The sequence below is a fragment of the Danio rerio genome, chromosome 22 (genome assembly GCF_052040795.2).
Source record: "Danio rerio strain M-AB ecotype USA chromosome 22, GRCz13ab, whole genome shotgun sequence".
Lineage (NCBI taxonomy): Eukaryota > Metazoa > Chordata > Actinopteri > Cypriniformes > Danionidae > Danio > Danio rerio.
The window spans coordinates 22,473,426-22,491,943 of NC_141042.1; the positions used below are offsets into that span (position 1 = coordinate 22,473,426).

An 18,518-nucleotide genomic window follows, 5' to 3' on the forward strand; every position below is an offset into this window, starting at 1 on the left:
TAAAGGCTTTTACCATCAAATTCAGGGAAATAGTCCACCAGGTGAGAGCACAGGATCTTCTCCTCTAGAAGGTCCTTCTTGTTGAGGAACAGAATGACGGAGGAGTTCTGGAACCAGGGGTAGGTGATGATTGTGCGAAACAGCGCTTTGCTTTCCTCCATGCGATTCTGCAAGTTTCAAAAACAAACAAACGCATCATAATAAAACTGACTGGAATATAAAATTATTGAACAAATTTAAATCCATTAAAATTTCCTAACATACTCACACCGTTATCATTTTTAGGATAGTGTAATTAAGTAACTGGTTGAAAAAATAAAATAAAATTAGCAAAATGTATATCAAATAAAACAAAAAATATAGTTTGATTTACGCACAATTTTTTTTAGATATGAATAAAAATGATTTGTACTGCATTTAGAGATTTTCATATTTATGGCAATAAATTATTCGAACTAATTAAAATAATACTAATAATAATAATAAAGTAATTGTAATAAAATAATTAAATATATAAATTGTTAATTGTAATACAATTAATTTAGAAACACATTTAATTCATAATATTTCTTGTTTATATGTTGTGGTAATATAATAATAATAATAATAATAATAATAATAATAATAATAATAAATGATAATTTGTTATTATAACTAAAATATAAAGTACTATTATTAATTTATTATTAGTATCTTTGTTACAAAGACACACACACAAAATATACATATAAATAAAATACTAATTTGACTCATACTACATATGTGATAGTGCTCAAATTGCTGGAAACATACATATTTACAAAATAAAAACTGCAACATCGTTAATATTGTTAAATATTTTCACTTTTTACCTTTTTTTTTTCCAAACCTAAATTTTCAGCATCTTCAGCATCACACAATAATTACTTGCTTATTTGCTGTTCTATTGTGATCAATTATTATTCTATAATAATATTGATAATAATAATAATAATAATAATGGTTATAATAAATTTATTTACAAACATACTTTTAATTCATTGTATTCCTTGTTTATATGTTGTGTTAATAAAAAATATAATAATAATGCTAAATTATGATTTGTTATTATAGTTATTAAAATATTAAAGTATTATTATTAAAATGGCTATTTTTAGTATCTTTGTTACACACACAATACACATAACTAAAACACTTATTTGACTCATACTACATATGTGATAGTGCTCAAATAGTTGGAAACATGCACATTTACAAAACAAATGCAATAACATCATTAATATTTTTTAAATATTATTACTATTTTAATTCTTTTTGGTTGTAGTCTTTTGTCAAACCTGAATTTTCAGCAACTTCAGCATCATGCAATCAATACATGCTGATTTGCTGTTTTATTGTGATCAATAATTAGTCTTTAATAATAATAATAATAATAACAGCAATAGTTATAATAAATAATAAAAATAATAAAATTAATAAAAATATAATAATAATAATAAATAATAAAGTAGTATTATTAAAATGTTTATTATTAGTATCTTTGTTTTACACACACACACACACACACACACACACACACACACACACACACACACACAATATACATACAACTAAAATATTAATTCGACTCATACTACATGTGATAGTGCTCAAATATTTGGAAACATACATATTTACAAAATAAAAAATGCAACAACATCATTAAAATTGTTAAATATTATTACCATTTACATTTTTTGTTAAACCTAAATTTTCAGCATCTTCAGCATCACACAATCCTTACTTGCTGATGTTTTATTCTATTGTGATCAATTATTAGTCTATGATATTATTAATAATAATAAGAATAATAGTAATGGTTATAATACATTTATTTACAAACATACATTTAATTATATTCCTTCTTTATATGTTGTGTTAATAAAAAGATATAATAATAGTAACAATAATAATAATAATAAAATATGATTTGTTATTATAGTTATTAAAATAATAAAGTATATTTATTCAAATGTTTATATTTAGTATCTTTGTTACACACACAATACACGTATAACTAAAACACTAATTTGACTCACTACATATGTGATAGTGCTCAAATAGTTGGAAAAAAACACATTTACAAAACAATAAATGCAATAACATCATTAATATTGTTAAATATTATTACTATTCACTAGGGATGCTCCGATCGATCGGCATCAACCGACTGCAGGGGTTTGTTTATTAGTTTACAAGCAGAGGAAGCTTGCACAGTCACAACACGTGAGGAGGTACACGATGTGTGGAGGCATTAGCAGTTTATGTGCTCGCGTCACAACAGCTAAAATATATACAGATGCGGTGTGACCCGTCTTTTGGCGTGACTTGCATGAGTGATGGTCTTTGTTATAATAGACCTGTTAAAGGGATTATATGCAACATCCTTAATAATTCTCTTAGGTAAGGCGAGATCTCTACTTAAGTATCACACTTGGAGAGAAAATGTGCTTATTGCATTATGAAGCATCAGAATCAGTACTCTGTATCGGCCGATCACTATGACGAAGAATTGGTACTTGGGATCGGCTGCAAAAACCCTAATTGGAGCATCTCTACTATTCAAATTTTTTGGTTGCTTTTTGTCAAACTTGAATTTCCAGCGTCTTCAACGTCACACAATCCTTCAGAAATCATTCTTACATGCTGATTTGCTGTTCTATTGTAATCAATTATTAGTCTATAATAATAATAACCTCGTTGTCAGATTCCACAAGGACCTGGTCGTATTCGCTCAAGGCAACCAGGAACATGATAGATGTGACGTTCTCAAAGCAGTGAATCCACTTCCTGCGCTCTGATCTCTGGCCTCCGACGTCCACCATCCTGAGACAGAGACAATGTATGAGTACACAAAACTAATATAAACGTCATGTTAGAAACATTATTTGATTGTTTGTTTAACGTCATGTCAGCCTCTATGGCTATTTTCATGGCGAGAACTTGTATACTGCTGTTAGGTCTGTCACGATATCTTTTTTTTTTCTTTTGTTGTACAATATATAGCACTTTGCATATATAGCAAAACATACTGCAATAAACAAAATTACTCATTATATAATGCCAGAATGACAATATAACAGCATCACAATGCAACTACACTCTTCCAAAGAACACGTTTTATTCATAAGATTATTTAAATTATAGTTATTTTAACAATAAATCATTGGAATCAGAATGTAAAAGCGCATATCCTAAATAAATAATAATAAATATTAACAAAAAAAGTGCAAGATAAAATGTAACAGAGACTGCAATATCTGCTACCAGATCTATTTCCAGTTTTCAAAAACCCACATAAAAATATACTATAGTAATTTATAGTAAATACTAGTGTTTTTAACCATACTGACTTTGACACTTAAATATAGATGGAGATGTTGCACAATCAGCTAAATGTTGCTAGAACTAATTATGTATGTACAGTGGCCACTTTATTAGGTACAATTGCAAGTTAAGGCAAATTTCTTTTCTTTTTTAAAAAGATTTATTTTTGGCCTTTTTGCCTTTATTAAGTGGATAGGACAGTATTTCAGACAGGAAGCGAAGTGGGAGAGAGAGGGGTTAGGGAAGGGAAATGTCCTCGAGCCGGGTTTTGCTCTTGAGACACCCTAAAGTGCTACTGCATCATATGTCTACGCGCTAACCACTAGGCTATTGCACCGAGGTTAAGGCAAATTTCTAATTAGCCAATCACATGGCAGCAACTCAATGCATGTAGGCATGGTCAAGACGATCTGCTGCAGTTCAAACTGAGCATCAAAATGGGGAAAAAGCTGATTTAAGTTACTTTGAGCTAGCATGTTTGTTTGTGCCAGACGGGCTGGTCTCAAGTATTTCAGAAACTGATGATTCACGGGAATTTTCATGCACAACCATATCTAGGGATTACAAAGAATGGTCATAAAAAGGGAAAATATTCAGTGAGCAGATGGGCTACAGCAGCAGAAGACCACACCGGAGGCCACTCCAGTCAGCTAAGAACAGGAAACTGAGGCTACAATTTGCACAGACTCACCAAAACTAGACAATAGAAGATTGGAAAAACATTGTCTGGTCTGAGGAGTCTTGATTTCTGCAGCAACATTCGGATGGTAGGGTTAGAATTTGGCATCAACAACATAAAAGCATGGATCCATCCTGCCATGCATCAATGGTACAGGCTGGTGGTGGTGGTGTAATGGTGTGGGGGATATTTTCTTGCCAAACTTTGAGCCCATTAGTACCAACTGAACATCATCTTAACGCCACAGCCTAGCGGAGTATTGTTGCAGATCACATCCATCCCTTTATGATCACAGCATACCCATTTTCTGATGGCTACTTCCAGCAGGATAACGCCTCTTCTCATAAAGTGCTGAGACTAGTTTCTTGAACATGACAATGAGTTCAGTGTACTCAATTGGCCTCCACAGACACCAGGCCTCAATCCAACAGAGCCCCTTTGGGAGGTGGTGGAATGGGAGATTCACATCATGGATGTGCAGCCGACAGATCTGCATCAACTGTGTGATGCTATCATGGCAATATGGACCAACATGTCGGAGGAATTTTCCAGTACCTTGTTGAATCAATGCCACAAAGAATTTTGGCAGTTCTGAAGGCAAAAGGAAGTCTAACCTGGTAAGGAATACCTAATAAAGTAGCCAGTTAGTGTGTATTGCATCATTGGAAATGATCGAGGTCATGTCTATGTGTTGTGTGATAAGCTGACATATTGATTATTGTGACAGACCTAACTGCAGTTATATTATATAAAGAATTTTAACATTTTTACAATTTTATTTTGTTGAAATACTCTGTATTTAGTTGAACACTGTTAACATTATCTACTCTGCCAGTGTTACATATGGTCTCCAACATGGGCTCTCAATTAAAATGACTTGAAAAAGTTGAGACTACATTTACATTAAGCTTTTGAGAAAACACTTGTGAAAAATATTTGTAGTTTTCTCAAAGAGAAATTAGAGTCGCTGTTTATTAAAGTGACAGTTCACTCAGAGGCAAATTTACTCTAAATTCCAAGCCTTTATGAGTTTGTTTTTTCGTTCAAAGACAAAAGAAGATTTTCTGGAGATTTTTGGCAACCGGTTTTCATTAATATCCATATAGTAAGGAAAAAAAATTCTATGGGAGTCTTACTTCTTCAAAATTTCTTCTTTTGTGATGAGAGAAACTGGTTTGGAACAAGTCGAGGCAGAGTAAATGATAACAGAATTTGCATTTTGGGTGAACTATCTCTTTAAATCAAATCTAGTAAAGCCTGCCAATAAATGCATACTTAAGGATGAAAACCACTTGGCGTACCAAATTAGATCAAAAATCACATGTCGGTTATCATTATATTAAAATTTTGGCAGGAAACCCATGTGGTTAATCGCATTACTTCTGGCATTCGTTCTCACAAACATGCGCAAATTAAGCAATGACATTGTGCTGTTTCCAGGTATCAACTGTTCGATAAATATGTATGCGATGCGAACAAATCACTGTAAGCTGTGCATTTCATAAAAGGAAGCAAAACTAAAACTCAAACATTTAGAGATGTGCCACAAACCAAAAGAGAACTGCAGAGTTTCAGATGCAAACAGGGATTAGAAACATCCATGCACAGGAGAGAGACGAACATGACGGATAGGGTGAATGAGCGAGTGTTCACAAACTTTGGCAGAAAATTAGTAAAGCCCCGGGACAGATGGAAAAACAGATACACATTTCGAAGGTGAAAAAAAAAGAAGAAAAAAAGAGATTCGGTCATGGTATGTTATTGAGAAAAATTTATATGATGGTAGTTTGGCAGTTCTCAAAGTATGTATTTGCTAACAGTATGTGGTGGAAAAGACATTCAAAACATTTCTGAATGAAATACCAGCCTCCTTTGTCTTGCTAATGCTAGTTTCATAGCTAGCATTCTTTTGTTGCAAACAAATATTTTCACACCTTTACTTCAGTTGACAATCATGAAATAATTGAAAGTGACTCTCATTTTTGGCTAGCATGACAAATGGGCTGAACAAGCATGTAAACAACGTGTCAAAACATCCTAATGTTTTTCAACCTGCTAGCCATGTTAAAAACATTTTAGCACTGAATCACTGGTGGTTATGTTTTAAAAGTAAGCCAGGGCTTTTAAATGTCTAAAACATTACTATTTACATAGCTTTAACAAAATATTAATGTTGAAATGTGTTAAAATATGACGGCGAAGTTTAAAAACATGCTACCAATTTTATAGTAGCTTATTTGAAACATGTTAAAATGCTAACTACATGCTAACAATGTTCTAAAGCAGGGGTCATCAATCTCGTCTTAGCATCCTGCTAACATGCTAATTTTAACATCCCAACATGCTACAAATGCTAGCAATGTTTTGAAATATGATGCTTTAATTAATATATATATATATATATATATATATATATATATATATATATATATATATATATATATATATATATATATATATATATATATATATATTGTGATGTAAATACAATTTCACTAGATGAGTTGCATAAAATGTAAAAAATCTATAATTTTAGATTGATTGAGATGATTTAGTGCATTTGCATAAAATATAATAAACAACCTATAATAACCTATTTACACAGATAAATTCAATACAGAAAAATATGCTAATTTAATAAACGGTTTATTTTTTTTCACAATAGTCGAAATGTTTTCAGGGATACAGTAATTAACTAAATGTAAAATAATATTGCATAGTCTTCATTTTATAAACAAATCAACAAAATTAATTGTTATTAATTTTTCAAAGTTACAAACGGTACAATTTCTAATGCCTGAATGTGTTTTAAACTCTCACACAGTCACAGGCTTCAAAAAAAAAAAAACTTGCAACGATCAAACTGCGATATCGATGCGGAAACAATATATTGTGCAAACGATCAAACTGCGATATCGATGCGGAAACAATATATTGTGCAGCACTAGTAACAAATATATAATAACATGCTTTGAATCATTAAAGCAAGAATTGCGTTTTTTTGTATTCAATCTTAATGTAAACAAACCCTAAGCTCAAAGTGTATTACAATACAGGCCATTCCCTTCTCAGCAGTCAGTCAGTTAACGCTCATTGCTCTTAAATTAACGCACAGAAACAAACTCACCAGAGATTCCAGCTAAAACACAGGAATAATCAGAGCAATTCTCTGCTCGACCATTATTTTCCCCTTATCGCACCTGTACTCGGTAAGCGGAAAACATAAGAGAAGCCTTTTACTTTATGTAGGCAACACAGTCTAGCTAGCTCAGTCTCTAGCGGCCGGTGCGTAAAGCTTTTGATAAATGGACTCCTTCAGGAGCTACAACCTAAAATAAAGCCTCTTCAGCCTCCGTTCCTGCAGGAGGTACAGCTGACCTACTTACGAGGATAAGCGCTCGTACTCTAGAGGAAGACAACTCAACCTTCATACTGAATCTGGAGTTCAGCGAGTTTAGCGTTGAACCGTACAGGTTAGCACACTCTCCATTTACTCAGACAATACACTGAATATCTTTATACTGTTGAACACAATTGAAGATATTTTGAAGAATGTTGGAAACCAGTAGCCATTGACATCCATAATATTCTTTTTTTTTTTTTTTAAAGTCAGCGGCTACTGGTTATCAACATACTTTTACTACTTTTTTGTGTGTGTGTTTATAAGAGGAAAGAAACTCCAAAATGTTTTGAAGTAAGTAGAGGGTGAGTAAATAATTACAGGAATTATTTTTTGGGTGCCAACATGGAGTTAATAGGTCCATTTGTTTTTGTAACGGACATATTTCACTTTTTTTTTTTAAATGATAAACTCCAATAACTCCAATCATCCAGTGATATCCAAATGCACATTATATTGTAAGAGTACTATACATTATAATGTTATACAGTAACGCCAAACCAACTAGTTTTCTTGTTTATTGTTGTCTTCTGTTGTAAAAGAAAAAAACATTGCCAGTCATTAGAAAACCATTCAAAAGATGCGCCTCTCGACGCAAAAAGCACATTCAGTGTGATTAGGGCCTTATGCAGTATGGAAAAGCAGGATGAAATTGAAAACTACACTGTTCATCTAAAAAAAAAAATTACATAATTACATAAATGACATGTAATTACATGGCTTAAGGGTGAAAAAAAAACTATGTGGAAATTAAAATTTTTGGGTGAACTAGTCCTTTAAAAACTCGGGACTTCTAGCAAAAACCATTAAAGGGGCCGATCACATCTTCTCACTGTTCCATTCTGAAAATGACAAAGCGCACTAATCTCCCGTTTTTGACAAGAAAAAAAATATGTGCGCTGTGCTTTATGTCTCTAGGCAACGACTGAATAAGCTGCAGGTTTTGTACGATCATTGCTGTTGATATTGTTACAATTGTAATATTGAATAATATCGTGATATTCAAGATATGTGAAGCTTAACTCAAAATAGCGGCCACAAGTCTCTTCTCCATCTTCAAAAGTCTGTGTAGTTGTCTTAACACAAACCCCTACTGTCACCTCAATGGAACACCCGCCTCTATTTTTATTTTGCCTCTATTATGCATTTTGTTTTTTTATCGCTGCGAGTTGATTTTTTTAAAACTGCGGGCACCTTGTGCACAATAACAAAACGCAAAACCCAGCAGGCGGTTAAAATGCGAGGCGAGCAAGGCCCATAAGCAACACGCAAAATGTTGCCGGCCATTAGAAAACCATTCAAAAGATGCACCTCTCCAGCCTGATCTCACGAGGAAACTTATGTATTTTACGTTTTTTCAGTTTAGTGGCTAATTCGTACGAGTTCAGTCGTATGAAAATGTATGACTTTAAATAGGAGGTGTGGCACCCAAACCCCAACCGCCATTGTGTGATGAGCAAATCGTACTAAATTGTACAAATTAGATCGTACAAATTTATATGAATTAGCCACCCAATCAAAAAGTTACGAATTGCCGTGAGATTGTGTCGGCCTCTAATGCAAAAAGTGCATTGGGTGTGATATAGGCCTTATAGAGTAAAGCAGGATAAAATTAAAACAACACTGTTCATCTAAAAAAATTACATAAATTACATTAAAAAATTACATGGCTTAAGAAACATGGTAAAAAAATTGTGGTAATTTTCATTTATGGGTGAACTAGTCCTTTAAGGTTGGAAAACTCGGGACTTCTAGCAAAAACCAGCAAAGATCACACAGAACGCAATTTTCCATTGTAAAAACGCGAAGTGCATCACACTGCAGTTTTTGTTGACAAGAAAAAAGAAAAGAAATGCACTGTGTTTTATGTTAATAGGCAACGACTGAATAAGCGGCATGTTGTGTGCGATCATTGCTGTTGATACGGTTACAATTGTAATACTGAATAATATGGTGATATTTAAGATATGTGAAGCTTCGGATAACTCAAAACAGCGACCACAAGTGTCTCCTCTATTTTTTAAAGTCTTTGTAGTCGTTGTGACAACACAAACTCTGCTGTCAACTCAATGGAAACCCCGCCTCTGATTTCATTTGATTGGAAAATGAAAAAGACGTGACTGGCGTAATGCGTTTTTTCTGTTCAGAGTGGATTTTTTTTAACTGCGGGCGCACAGTGTGCAATGGCAAAAGCACAAGGTGCAGCAGGCGGTTAAATGCGAGGCGTGCAAGGCCCATAAGTAGTGCAAAAATGCTTGCAGCCATTAGAAAACTATTCAAAAGATGCACCTCTCAATGCAACAAGCGCATTTGGTGTGATCAGGACCTTATACAGCATGGAAGAGCAAGATAAAATTAAAAACTATTGTGTCTGTCTGAAAGAGGAAAAAAAAGGCCTACAAGCAGAGGACAGCTTGAAGTAAATTATGGGGTCATTTTCATTTTTGGGTGAACTAGTCCTTTAAGGTTGCAAATCTCAAGACTTCTAGCAAAAAACACAAAAGCAAGACGAGTGTTTTAAAACTTGGCTCGGAAATCTCTGAAAAAAAGTCTACAGATATACTGAATTTAAATCGAGATTAAAGATGTATTTCATTAAGGAAGCATCCAAATAATGTACCGGATGACATATTACTAGATATTTTGCTCAAAATGTCATGAAAAGTAGCTACACTGATTTGTGTCCAATTGCATTATGTTTCTACATCTGGATCCAGGTAGCTAGAAATTATACCAGATCGGTTTTAGATAAGAAATGATCCAACACCACAATCATGATCACAGAATGTATTCATTTAACACCTTAGTCACGTTCATTCTGCTTGAATACTGTCATTACATGCATGATTACACTTCTGCAATACGGGCATTATTTGAACAGTAAGCTATAATAACCACGTTACCCTTAATTGTTTGTAAAACTGCTTTGAAATGTTTTGCATCATAAAAAAGTGCAATACAAATAAACTTGAATTGAATGGCTTTAACCGAAACACTTCACCTGTATTGCATAACACACCCTCTACAGTTCATCTGCATGTAATAATATGCGACCCATAAAAAAAAAAAAACGCACCATAATTTAGATGGAATGTGACCTAGCCACCGTTCGCAGTTGTTTGGAAGTGAGTGTTTGTTTGAAATTCTCAATAAACATTGAGGGAGATTTTTTTCTTCATGTTAAGAGTGAAGTTATTTTTGGCATCGGTGTGCGTAGGAGGGGTTTGACACGCTGGCTTTCAATCGATTGGTGGGCTTTTGTGATTGGCTCTCTTCAGAGGCTTTCTCTCTCATCTCATCTGAACAGGGGGGTTGTGAAGGGGCTTGTTGTTGGTGCATCACCTGCTGTTCGTAATCGTCCCCCCCTCCCCTTCATAGTCCTGAGCTGAAACTCCTGGCTGTGTGCTAATGCTCAGCTGTGTGTGTGATCTAGTTGGCGTTCTGGACTCTGAGCTTTTGTGTAGCTATTGTCAAAGAATGAAGAATACAATTATTATTTTTAATACAAATGATTAAAACTGATTTTTGCTGAATTTAATTTTGTGATGGTACCTAGGCCTGGCATTACTAGGAGTGAAAAAAAAAATCAAAATCTATTTCACTTTCTGAATGGTTTAGGTATTTAAATAGGTAGTTATGACAGAAAAAAAAAACAAAATGGTTATAATAAATAAACATTTACTTTTTTTTATTTACTTGGACCTTGTTAAATTGAGTAGAAATGCCAAACATTGTATTTTTGCTGATATTTTTAACTCCTTTCAGCTGGGGTGATGCGTGTATCTTTTCTTTTTTTCCAGAAGTGTTCATTTACAGTCAGGTGTGGGATTTTTCTTCTTTACAAGTGTTAGCTTCTGACTAGAAGATACAACCAGACTTGTGATTTTATGACCCCAATTCATGATTTGTTCCTAGATGGAATTATATATTTTTCCACTTTAATTTTTAATAAATGTAACACAGCAGCCCTTAAATATATTTCTCATGAAGCAGGCACTAGATCCCAGTGGGAGGCTGCTTGGGAGCGATATTCATTCATTCATTTTTCCTCCACTTATTCCCTTATTTGTCAGAAGTCACCACAGCGGAATGAACCGGCATGTTTTCTGCAGTGCATGTTTTATGCAGCAGATGCCCTTTCAGCTGCAACACAGTATTGGGAAACACACAACACTCTCACATTCACACATGCTCTCATACACTGTAGTTTATTCAATTTCGTTTATTCAATTCACCTATATCGCATGTTTTTGGACTATGCTGGGGTGGGGAGATAGAACACAGAGGAAACCCACGTGAACAGGGAGAGAACATGAAAACTTCACAAACAAAAGCCAACTGGCCCAGCCGGGACTTGAACTAGCAACTTTCCTGCAGTGAGGTGACAGTGCTAACTACTTAGCCACTGTGATATTGTAAAGAAATTAATAGTAAAAAAGAAGGAATAATAAATTAAATACTAAATTGAAATCTGTACAATTGGTGTCACATTGGTAATTGGGGGACAGTGTCTATCTTCGGAGGTTGTAGCACTACACAACTGACTGCTTAACTTACTGAGGAATATTGTACACAGAGTTATTCTGTACTCACATTCACAAGTTTCAAGTCAGTAATGCAAAAGAGTTCATCTAAATGACAGGTAAAAGTTCACCTCATATTGCTGACCTGCGAGCACTACAGTCAGCACTTCCCTCAGGTCATGTCCACACTAATAATTTTTTTGTTTAAAAATGCATTTTTCTCTCCAATTTGGCCTTCCGTCCACTCGAAGATTTTTAGGAAACAGAATCGCATCTTTTTTGAAAACTCCAAAGTATTGAAAAAACTTAGGTTTTTGAAAACGATGACGCATTTTAGTCATTTGACATAGTTGTTACCAATTCAGCTAACATAGTGGAGGACGTCGTAAAGCAGATGTTGTGGATGCCGCACGTTTTGAGAGTTTTATTAATGACTAATATCTGTTAACACATGCTTCATATTGTCTCTCTTCAAAGGACATGGAATGTTTACTGGGAGCTGTTCAGCGGCGGAAGAAGACGACAGTTGCGACATTTTGCAGCAACATTTTATAGATGGTAAGTAAATAAATGGCAAGCAAATACTACACGGGTAAAAGCGTCTTATGATTGTTTGCATGCATGGTACATAAACGCGTTTTCAGTCTTTTAGTGTGGATGAAAAAAAATTTGAAAACAATAGTTCGGACATGGAGCGTTTTTAGACACCGTCTTCAAATTTATCCGGATTAATGTCAAAATCAGCCCGCTTATTTACATGTTATATACTTCCGTGTTCTGTCTGTCTACACTTCCAAAAATGTTAGCAGGCAGTGTGATTTCTATATTCTACTGTGTTGAGTTTCTTTCCCAGTGTTTTGAGTTTGTTGGAAATGCATGGGATGCTCATTTTCTATCTTAATCTGACCTTATTAAGTGTCTTTTGTAAAAAAAATTCAAGCATTTTTAAAACATCTTATAATCAAAACAAAACGAGAACAAAAAACTAAAAAGTCAAGTACTTTTGAATTTCTTTGGCAAGCACCCATTTAGCTGAATGTATAATAAACTATAATATAGCTTAAATGCAAATTAAATCACAACAAAATGTAAATGATCTCATAAAACATCCAATTCCAAACCATATAATCAAACTATACTTATTTCAGTTTGTAATTTTTTGTTTTACACGACTTAAGAAAATAAGTTTGTTAAATAAGTCACACAACCTTCCATTGGCTCAATCCCTACCATTTAAGATCTGTTTCAGATATTGTCTTGTCAAGAGACCAAAATAAAGAAGCTTCATTTTTATGATTTGTGTCATTGTGTCAGATTGCACAGCTAACATAGTAGGCTATCTGATAAGATTATTTTATATGAAATAAAAATATAATATTGTACATACAATTCATAAAAATTATTATTGCACGAAAGCTGTTGACACCCCTCAGTTTTTCTACTTAAATTCGACCCAAGAACCTGGCTTTGATTAGGATAAGCAAGACCCCCTTACGGTTAAACAAATTTCACAGAACCCAGAATATTATATGCATAAAAAAGACAAAAACTAAAATGCATGATTGTTAATGAAGTTATTGACGCAAAGAGGTTAATGATTAAAAAGGAAATGAACAGCCATTAACAACATCACAATGGATCAAAACACATTCGTTCATCTGGCCAAGATCAAAGCTACAAACATCAAGACATTCAAACCGGTGGAGAATTAGTCCTCTCCGACATTAGGATCTACCTGAAAATGATGCTTTGCAAGTCGAAGGGATATTCGATAATCCCTGTGGTAGGGATGCGAACCCTAAGCACGTCTTGCTGAGTCGGCAGATACGACGGGTCTGAGATACGCTCCAAATCACTTAGATAGCTAGAGACAAGGAGAAACGGGGAGAGAAAAGGAAGAAAAGAAAGAATCAAGCATGGCAGCAGATCCATTAAAAAGCTTCAGAAAAGGAACGCCACACTCAGGATCCAGAGATGCGACCCTACAACCTTCTGCTTACTCAGAGCACCTCAAAAAAAAAAAAAAAAAGTTGCAAATAAACAACAACAACAAAGGTGAGAATGCGATCAGGGAAGGCAGCAGTGCAGTTGCAGCAGCAGGTTAAAGGTCAGGAAACAGCAGCGGCAGGAATTGTGTGCCGTGGATTGCCGATACCTGAAGATTATATTCTCCAGATCAAAGGGATACTCTATGATGCCAGTTGTGGGCACTCGGACCCTCAGTACATCCTGCTGGGTGGGCATGTATCCCCGAGATGATATACGCTCTAAATCGTTAAGGTAGCTGTGGGACGAACAGAGTAAATGTACACGTGTATATACAGAAATATACAGTCAGACCCACACGGAATTTGCCCATTTTTATATTTTCCAGATAGAGTTGAAAAAAAAAAAAGAAGATTTAAAATATTTATGTATAAACTACACTAACTAAAAAAAAAGTCTTGTCCCTCATCCAAGTTATAGAAACAGCAAATAATAACTTGACTTCTACTTAATTTGATATCAAAAGTGGCTAACATAAAAGGCAAAGGCCTCTAGATTACGCCTAATTTACCAAAATAAAATATGACCATGTCTTGATTTTTAATTATTTAATTAGGACAATAAAGTCTGACTTTGCTTAGACAAAAGTCTTGTCACTTAACATAAATAATGTACAGTATAGAATATAAAGTCATGCTCCAGTGGACAAAGAATTAATATTGTTGTATAACTCCCATGAGCGTGTAGGACTGCATCCATACATCTCTGCAATGACTCAAATAACTCAATAACAAAGTCATCTGGAATGGCAAAGAAAGTGTTCTTGCAGGACTCCCAGAGTTCATTAAGATTCTTTGGATTCATCTTCAATGCCTCCTCCATCTTACTCCAGACACGCTCAATAATTGTCAACAATGTCTTGATTCCTCGGGCTGTTGATGTTGCCATCCACTCAGCAGATCTCTCGCACACCCCCATACTAAATGAAACCCCAAACCATGATTTTTTCATCACCAAACTTGACTGATTTCTATGAAAATCTTGGGTCCATGCAGGTTCCAATAGGTCTTCTGCAGTGTTTGTGATGATTGGGATGCAGTTCAACAGATGATTCATCTGAAAAATGTACCTTCTGCCACTTTTCCAAATGATCAACTAGAAGTCAAGTTAATACTTGTTGCTCTTACAACTGGGATCGACGACAAGACTTTTGTCAGGTAGTATAAAACTGATTGACATTCATATATCCACTTGATCATTTTTATTCACTTAAACAGTTTACTCTTTACAAAAATAAAGGTAACCAGAATGAAAAAAGGTAAATAAGATAAACGATTCTGCCTTTTTTCCTGTTATTGTCTTGAGAAGAAACTGCAAAAATAACTGGTTTCTTTAAGGATTAAGGATTTATTTTTGCATCATGACAGACACTGCTTACTATTGATTCAATGCAATGGATTCTTAAAAATGTTGTCTTTTGTGTTCTACAAAAATTCAAGTTCGGAAGATATTGAACACAAATCCAATAAATAAATTCAGTGTGGGTGTGATGATCTAATTACACAATTTTTAACAACAACAACAAAGAGATTGTAAATGCCCATTCACAGTAGTGTCAACAACTATAACTATATAGTTTTAACAGTCTTTAAGTGTCACGAGAATAGTGAAACTAATTTACAACTCAACTAAACCACAAACAAGACACAGATAAATAATCAAGTTTGAATTATTTTGAGATTTTTTTTCCCAGCTGATGAATCTTAATGTTAAAGAGCTTAAGCCATTAAAGCAACAATACAAAACAGCACATTGAACATTATTGGCCATTGGTGTGGACACATAGTTATCTTTATTAGTGTGAATGGGCCTTAAAAGGAGAGTTCACCCAAATAATGAAAATGTCATTGCTATTATTTATTTTTCCTCCACTTTCTCCTCCAAACCCATTTGAGCTTTTGTTTTTTAAAAACAAAAAATTATAATCTAAACAATTCTACACCATCTTTTTTTCCTATTATTTATATCAATGTTTTTCCTATTATGGATGACAGGTTTCAACATGCTTCAAAATATCTTCTTTTGTCAACAAAACACAAAGATTTGCAACCACTTGATGGTGAATAGAGTTTTTTTTTAATTTTTGGGTGAACTATCCCTTTTAAGTTATAGGTGGCCCAAAAATGAATATTTGCCATTTAAGGCAACTTTGTTTCATTGTTTGACCCTCAAAGACTTGTGTTTGATCCAGTTATCACTTTATAAATCTTTAATGAACTGAAAGTTTAGACTAATTATATAATTAGGTAATTTTTGGGTGAAATGTCCTTTTAAAACAGTACTTGCCCATCTATGACATGCTTTCAGACACATAAACTGACCTCAAAAAGAGATTCAAAGACTCATTTTAAAAGCAATAAACCTAAAAGCAGCAAATGACGACACACACACACACACACTTACTATTTAGTGGAGTCAGAGAGCTGGTACTCTCGCCTGCGGTCGTATGCTTCCTGGATGCCCGGATCCATCCAGAGCTTATTAATTGCAGCAACATAGGGCTGTTCAAAAGAGCAAACCTTCTCGACATCGACCTCTCGCACCAGCAGAGCGTTTTTCTGCAGATAAAGACACAATAAAAACACAACCCATTTTACGACTTGACAGCTGTGTAATACTAATGACTTCCAGAGCAGTTCGCAACCAACTAGGCCACAAGTCGTGTGGAGTTAAACTTTAAGGATCTTCTTTAGGAAATATTAACTGATTCTTTAAAAGCAAAAAAAAACTAAACATGGGAATAATTAACCATAATCCTGTACAAAAGACAGCTCACCGTGGTGTGACAGCAATAAAATTTACAGGCGAGCCTTGTAGTGCTTTTTATAGCCACGTTTATGGCCTATCTGGGTTTGATTTGCATCTTGACGCGCATCAAAGCGATGATAAGGGCTGGGATTGTAAGTGTGCAGCGCTCACCTTGTTGTCTTCGAATCTGAATGGGATCTTGAGGTGCTCGGTGGCGCGGATCATTGCCTGCATGGAGGTGAAGATGTTCTGGTAGACGAGTTTGGTGTAACCGCGCTTGTCCTCGTCGGTGTAGCCCGTCCCGTGAATGATGCGCATCTGTTTGATGAACGTACTCTTGCCGCTCTCGCCTGTCCCTGAGGAGCAAAACAGACACAGGTGTTAAAAAAGAGGGTTATTATCTGATGTTTGGATATTGTCGTTAGTTAATAAATAGTTTTTCAAATTAAATAAATCCAAATTAAAAATAGATGCATTAAAAGCCTTTGCAACCTTAAAGGTAGCAACACTACTACAGATTTTCTTTATTGTACAAAACTTTAAGATTACATAAACTAAAACATTTATAAACAAAAGTTTATTGGAGAATGTTTTAGCAGTTAAACGCCACATTTTTTGCGCAAAATATTCATTAAAATTCAGTTCATAAAGCGTCCAGCTGATCTGCAAGTCTGATGGAAGCACTTTTAGCTTAGCATAGCATAGATCATTCAATCGGATTAGACCATTAGCATACCACTTAAAAATTCAAAGAATTTAGATAAATTGATGCTGGCTTCTTCTGTAGTTAGTTATATTGTGTACTACAGGCTGATTTATACTTCTGCGTCAAGCACATGCGTATGGTGCGGCGCAGCATTCACGTGGTTGCTTAGCCCTCACCATGGCTGACGTTGACGCGCACCTCTCAAAAACTTTAACTACATGTTGCAACAACTCATAGCGCAAGCTCTGTGATTGGTCAGCTCGGTAACTTTGACGAGTGTGGGCGGTGCTGAGAGCCGCGAGCCCAATGGAGCGAGTGTTTACAAGTGCCGAGTCTGTTGAAGGAGCTCCAGATGGAAACTTTTGTTTGTTTGTTTACCTTATGATTAAATTTATTGAACGTACTCTGGTTCCCACCTCAAAATGATCAAGTTTTAGCTACTTGTACAAAGGTAGCGTTCAATAAACAAAAGACCTGCAAAGAAACTCAAGACAGAGGAACATAGCACAACTTACTGCCAGCTAGCATTCTGGAATTGTTATTGCAGAGCAACACAAACAGCACACAGACGTATAAATGCACGACTTTGCGCAAGGCATGTGCTGTGGGTCATGGCGATCATGGAAAATGTAAATGCATTAAATTAAATGTAACAAATGTTTTAATGGTTGGCTAGTTAACTAGCTGGGGCCAATTTTCAGATGTTATCAGTATTTAGCCGTATCAACTTATGAACTTGTTAAATAAGCTAATTGAACTATACACATTATATATTAAAACACAAAAACGCCCTATAAGAAGCACAGTCAAGAGCACGCCAAAGAAAAAGGTGGCGATATAATCATAACCGTAAAGCCATGCTGGCCAATAAGAAGCCTCAAAAAAGGTTATTAATGGTTCGGTTGGCTCTCAACTTGGATCACAATCCATTACCCAAACACACAACCTGTAAACAAAGTAGACTGTGGCGTACAATCACGAAGGAAACTACCAAAAACATTGGCGCCGACTACGCATACTCTGCCGTTTTTGAATATCTTCACCCTGATAGGAGGTAAAAAAAAAAAAAAG

The 18,518-nt window shown here is 34.8% G+C and overlaps 1 protein-coding gene across 4 annotated transcripts in view; it reads right to left on the bottom strand.

Moving 5' to 3' along the window:
- gna11a (guanine nucleotide binding protein (G protein), alpha 11a (Gq class)) overlaps positions 1–18,518 on the bottom strand; it is a 49,813-nt gene that overhangs the window by 4,171 nt on the left and 27,124 nt on the right. Inside the window, exons 2-7 of one of the 4 annotated variants that reach the window (NM_001045036.2) lie at positions 16,913–17,091; positions 16,397–16,551; positions 14,103–14,231; positions 13,683–13,811; positions 2,715–2,844; positions 14–167 (exon numbers count right to left, since the gene is read on the bottom strand). In NM_001045036.2, coding sequence (NP_001038501.1) covers positions 14–167; positions 2,715–2,844; positions 13,683–13,811; positions 14,103–14,231; positions 16,397–16,551; positions 16,913–17,091 — 876 coding nt within the window. Of the gene's footprint in view, positions 1–13; positions 168–2,714; positions 2,845–13,682; positions 14,232–16,396; positions 16,552–16,912; positions 17,098–18,518 lie in introns of all 4 variants that reach the window. The other 3 variants (XR_015521261.1, XM_087303028.1, XM_087303029.1) reach the window with 3 other exon arrangements.